The sequence below is a fragment of the Protobothrops mucrosquamatus genome, unplaced genomic scaffold, assembly GCF_001527695.2.
Source record: "Protobothrops mucrosquamatus isolate PMUCROS unplaced genomic scaffold, P.Mucros_1.0 scaffold3484, whole genome shotgun sequence".
Classification (NCBI taxonomy): domain Eukaryota; kingdom Metazoa; phylum Chordata; class Lepidosauria; order Squamata; family Viperidae; genus Protobothrops; species Protobothrops mucrosquamatus.
Window position 1 is genome coordinate 75,359 of NW_015389458.1, and position 6,245 is coordinate 81,603.

At 40.8% G+C, this 6,245-nt stretch overlaps 1 protein-coding gene across 1 annotated transcript in view; it reads right to left on the minus strand.

The window, feature by feature from the left end:
* Positions 1 to 3,557: 3,557 nt before the first annotated feature.
* Positions 3,558 to 6,245, minus strand: part of STRIP2 (striatin interacting protein 2) — a 17,682-nt gene continuing 14,994 nt past the window's right edge. The window contains 2 exon segments of the mRNA XM_015827080.1: positions 3,558 to 3,808; positions 5,536 to 5,900. Of these exon segments, the coding sequence (XP_015682566.1) occupies positions 3,558 to 3,808; positions 5,536 to 5,900 (616 nt within the window).

Consider the following 6,245-nt stretch of genomic DNA (forward strand, 5'->3'; position numbering starts at 1 on the left):
TATTCTATTCTATTCTATTCTATTCTATTCTATTCTATTCTATTCTATTCTATTCTATTCTATTCTTATTCAATTCCATTCCTATTCTATTCTATATTTCTATTCTGTTCCATTCCATTCCATTCTAAATGAACTGTTGTAAATCAAGGCCTACCTGTACAGTATTGTCCTTTTATCAGTTTCCTTTCTTTCTGTGTGATATTCCAAAAACTCAAAATGTTGGCTTATGATGGTGTAGTAGTCAGAACTGGATCCTAACACGCATAAGGATGGAAGCCAAATCTTCTCTTAGCCTTTTCTTCGAAAACAAATTGCAAATCCCCTGCACACCTCAGCAGCTTTTTTTTTTCTTTAAAAAAAGGAGAAGCAGCAAAGATGCTGCCACCAAGGTGGCTTGTTACGCACATGATCCTATCTCCTACATATAGTAGTTTTCCAGGAGGCTAATGGCTTTTTAAGCAGAAGGTCGTCCTTATTCCATTAAAACGACATTTACAGAGGGTGGGCAAGGAAGGAGGTTTGGCTGATCTGATAATCCGAATTTCAATATGGTTTCAGCTGCCTTGTGCAGAGCCAGTTGCCATCTGGCACGTTAATTTTATAGCTTTTTTTTTAAGCGATGTTAAGTCGAGACAGAAAGGGGAAAGAAGAATTCGAAGAAGGAAGGAAGCAAAAATGAACGTCTACGTTTATTTTTGCTAAAAAATAAAAAATGCACTTCTACTAATAGTTTGTCTTGAGGTTAATGCTGTGGGAAGTCAGAGCCCCAGAGAAGGAAATATTAAAAAGGGCAGAAATATATATTTCCTCAAAAGTATTTTAAAAGCAGAAACCAACTTTGGCTCCAAATGTCTCTGCCCCAAGCAAGACCTAGCCCCATACAAATGCAGATGTAAAACCATCAGAAAGTTGAAGCCAGAGCAATCAAGAAGACAAAGAGAAAATCTGCATGCCCCACCCAAACTCTAGGAGTCATTAGCCCCATCACCTGGGAAGCAGGATATGATAATAGGATTAAACCACAGATATCAAGGCCTAGAAATAGCCTCAAAGTTCATGCCACAGGAACAGGAAACTATTCCAAACAGGGCTAGAGGGGGTATAAAAAACCTTCTACCCGTGTGCTCAGTCTCTTTTCTTCTCCTCTGCTCCTTCTTGCAAGGACCATCTTTCTTCTGCAATAAACTGTAACCTTCTTCCCAAAGCAGTCGCCATGTTTGCTTATTTATTCCCGGCTTGGATGAACCAGGATGAAGACTTACTTCTATCAATGCTTTACAGTATTCACTACGAACACGTCCCTGTTTCAGATCCATTTAATTTCACAGTAAATTAAATCAACGTTTCAAACCTGTCCAGAAAGCTCCCTTCCTGTAGTTTAAAATGCTCTCCCATTGTTACGGCGAAAATACTGGTCCTCTTTGTGTGGGTAACAAATATTTCAATAGAATGAAAGAATCCAAAGAATAAAACTATTTAAGAATAGATTTTTTTTTATTCTTAGTTATACCTCGTGCTTAGGATAACAACACGCCTCCTTAAAAAATAATTTGCATTAGGAAATCAACATTTTTCACTCCGAGGGAATAAAAAGAGAGCCACCTGCTTTGAGGGATTTGAATCCAGATAAGCAGCTACAAAGACAACGATTGTGCAGTGCCATACAGCAAATAGTTTGCATGCCGCTACCATTTTTAAAATCACATATTTTTCATTTCCAAACAAGATCAAAGCAGCTCCTTCAAACGTCCGCTCCGAAATAGGATTGCAAACAAAATGATAAGCGGTTTTTATTTCATTTTTTGGTCTTTCACAGAATGGATAAAGTGCACATCTGGCTGGCAGCCGTTTCAGTGAATTTTAAGTCCACGTAATTTTCCCGGTTGCTAAATATATTCACTGCATTGGCTTATTTCTTTATAGACAGGATGTCGCACGTGACGGTCTCTTCTGTGCCAATAAAACGCAGCCTGGAAAATACATCCAGGCCTTTTGAGAAATGTACTAGAATCCAAAAAAACGAAAATCCTCTTATTTGTATTTTAGAGAGAAATCTGTGCCATGCTACTAAGGCTGCCAATAAAATTGTCTCACACACATATAACCACACGTAGCCGTACATTCAAGCGTGTCAGAAATACAAGCGTGTTTAACTCTCGTCTTGTGCTCATGAACCAAGTTTTGCTTAGCGCATTACCCTCCTGCTCCTTCTTGCTACCCGTGTTTGTGGCATAAAACACACACACAAAGCATGAAGCAGCTCATGGGGAAAACCCATATGTTGCCACTGAAGCGCACATTTGGGGACATGCAAAATATCCTTTACGTGTGAACAAGCGAGCAACAGGGCTGCCATGCTTTAAACAATGTCACTCCGCAGAAATAAAAGATAACATCGGTATTAAGAGATCTGAATGCATTTCTAATTAGCAACTATCAACATAACTATTGCGCAGTGCCATATAGTAAATATTCCGCAGGCTGCTACAATTTTTTAAAAAAGCACCTATGTTTCATTTCCAAACAAGGTAAAAGTAGTTCCCGAACGTTTGATGCATTTTTGATTCATCAAAAGCATCTTTCATGCGACGCTGCAACACTTGGGAAAAATCCTTGCAATATATGCCCGGCGAATTGCGAATAAAAAGTTGGAAGAAAAAACTGCACAGTGTTTTTATATATATATATATATTTGGTATATAATTTGCACATCTCCCATATATTTGTATATATCGGAGATAACGCAGATGCCCCTAATTCATCCTTACATCCTGAAAAATTATTCTATGGATATTGTTTTCTACGTAGGGAGTGTCCTCAAAAGGTGGTTATTAAATAAAATTGGGGGATATTTTGCTGGAATGTTTGATGGAATCAGCCATAGTGAAAGAAGTCTTAGGATGTCACTGATCTTACAGGTATGTTTGCCCAGGTAATTTATTCATAGAAAATGAATCAAATTTTCAGAGGTGTCCAATCTTGGTCACTTTAAGACTTGTGGACTTCAACTCCCAGAATTCCCCAGCCAGCATGGCTGGCTAGGGAATTCTGGGAGTTGAAGTCCACAAGTCTTAAAGGAACCAAAGTTGGACACCGCTGATGTACAGAATCTCCTTCATTCAAAGCCACCATTATAAGACCTTTAAATATATATCACGGAGCGCTGATCGGGGAAAACGACTGGAATAATAATAATAAATTTCTCTTTGCTTTGCTTACAGACCCATAATGTTGAGGGGAAAGGAGAAGATGCTTGGAAAGGTGGAAGACTTCTTTTTCTAGGGCAGGGGTCCCCAACTGTGGCCATTTTAAGACTTGTGGACTTCAACTCCCAGAATTCCTCAGCCAGCTTGGCTGGCTGAGGAATTCTGGGAGTTGAAGTCCACAAGTCTTAATGTCGCCCAGGTGGGGCACCCCTGCTCTAGGGAGTTAATTCATTGCAGAAAGACATCCGCAGATTAAAAACAAAAAAACAAAAACAAACCCACACCTCCTCTTTCCCCCCCCACATGTGGTCCCTGTCGTCGGAAGCACCGAGTTCGAATCCCGTCCCCCATTCACTGGTAACACAGCAGTTCTTCCCAGCGAATGGGCTGGGAAAATACTTCTCTCTCTAGCCAGAGTTCGTACGAAAAGTGGAAATCTTCGGGCAGTTCTAAGTCTTGTCCCAGCACGCTCTGAAGGCAGTTGTCGACGGGACAAAATTCGGCATCCCGGATCTTGTCGTACCTCCGGCTATTAAAAGACTCGATGTGGGCTCGTAAGCTGCATTCTTCCGCTTGGAAGTCCCAAGGGCGAGCGTCGACATCTACAGGCGGGAAACACACCGGGAGGGAAAAGAGAGAATCGTTAAGAGTTGGAAGATGTTAAGATTGAATAAAAATTAATTAAAGATTTGAATTTAATAAGAAGATGTTTGTTTGTGTATTAACATGTTTGTTGTGGATATAGTAATTTTGGGAGGGGGTTAAAGGAGTTTGATATAGATATTGAGGGATTGGTAGATGATAAAGCAGAATAGAGTAGAAAGGTATTTTTTTCTTTTTTTTGCTTTTCTTTTTTGAACTAATATTCTTGTTATTTAGAAAGGATAGTTATTTTGTATTGGAAGAAGAATAAGAAAAAAAGAAGAAATGATATTAATAAATGATTATTGATTGATTAGGTCAAGGAAAAAGGGAATGGAGAGACACCTGAAGTGCTAATTACGCATTTATAGTAGCAAAATGGAGCATAGCAATTGAAATAGTAAAGCTTCACACAGGATTTGGACTTATTTAGATGAAATGTTATTGATGATTGTTTTGATTGACTTAGCTGCATTGAAATACATTAATTTGAATATAATATATTATCTGAGGGAATAGAGAGGGGGTTTCTAATGATTTACTTTGAACTATATAAATATGACCTTGCTTTTGGACAATTGATTACCCTGCCACCATATTGATTCTTAAGCACTTGTTTGTAAAAAGAAAAAATTAATAAAACTTGTTTTAAAAAAAAAGAGTTGGAAGGGATCTTGGAGGTCTTCTAGTCCAACCCCCTGCTCAGGCAGGAAATCCTATTCCATTTCAGACAAATGGCTGTCCAAAAATGGCATTGGAGCACCCACAACTTCTGGAGGCAAGTAGTTCCACTGGTTAATTGTCCTCACTGTCAGGAAGTTTCTCCTTAATTCCAGGTTGCTTCTCTCCTTAGTTAGTTTTCATCCGTTGCTTCTTGTCCTGCCTTCAGGGGCTTTGGAGAATAGCTTGACTCCTTCTTCTTTGGGGCAGCCCCTGAGATACTGGAAGACTGCTATCACATTATCCCTAATCCTTCTCTTCATTAGATTAAGCATACTTAGTTCCCTTAGTCATTGATCATGATGGTATTAAGAGAATAACAGAGTTGGAAGGGCCCTTGGAGGTCTTCTAGTCTGACCCCCTGCTCTATACTATTTAAGACAAGGGGTTGTCCAGTCTCTTCTTAAAAACCTCCAGTGATGGATCACCCACAACTTCTGTTCCACTGATTGTTTTAAGTCAAGAAATTTCTCCTTCGTTCTAAAGTTGCTTCTCTCCTTGATGAGTTTCCATCCATTGCTTCTTGTCCTGCCTTCAGGGGCTTTGAATAACAGAATAGCAGAGCCGGAAGGGACCTTGGAGGTCATCTAGTCCAACCCCCTGCTCAGGCAGGAAACCCTATACCATTTCAGACAAATGGCTGTCCTGTTTCTTCTTAAAGACTTCCAGTGTTGGAGCATTCACCGCTTCTGGAGGCAGATAGTTCCACTGGTTAATCGTTCTAACTGTCAGGAAGTTTCTCCTTAGTTCTAGGTTGCTTCTCTCCTTGGTTAGTTTCCACCCGTTGCTTCTTGTCCTGCCTTCAGGGGCTTTGGAGAATAGCTTGACTGCCTCTTCCTTGGGGCAGCCCCTGAGATACTGGAAGGCTGCTATCATGTCCCCCCTCGTCCTTCTCTTCGTTAAGCTAGACCTCCCCAATTCCAGCAACCGTTCTTTGAGGCAGCTGGGGGATTTCTGCCCCACTCACCGTTGCCGTAGGCCCAGTCGTCGTTCATGCGGTGACGGACCTTCTGGTAGATGGCTGACATGGTCTTCATGTTGCTCTTTCTCCACTGGCGCCCGAGATACTTGGTCTGGATCTTCAGCAGCTTCAGGACGTAGAGCTGCATCATGGCCTGTTTCACCTTCAAAGCGCGTTTCAGGATTGGAGCCGACTTGAACACCACCAGCATCTATCCGGAGACCAGACGGGAAGAAATAAGATCGAACGGGAGAAAAGCAGTGTACAAATATGTGCAAAAGGACCGCCGTGCAAACACAAGGGGATTCCAACAGGCTAACGTTTCAAAAAAAGGGAGAAGAACACAACATATTGTCAATAGAAGAGCATCTCTGCGGCTCAGGGTTGAGCTGTGGGGTCAACCCAACTAGGTAACATCTAGTGATTTAAACACCACTCCCTTCTAACACTGCTGATGTTACCTAGTTGGGTCATGAAATGTCTGCAAGAAAACCACCAAGCTCAGAGAGCACCAAGCACCCCGTCGTCATCGTCCTTCTTCTTCTTCTTCTTCTTCTTCTTCTTCTTCTTCTTCTTCTTCTTCTTCTTCTTCTTCTTCTTCTTCTTCTTCTTCTTCTTCTTCTTCTTCTTCTTCTTCTTCTTCTTCTTCTTCTTCTTCTTCTTCTTCTTCTTCTTCTTCTTCTTCTTCTTCTTCTTCTTCTTCTTCTTCTTCTTCT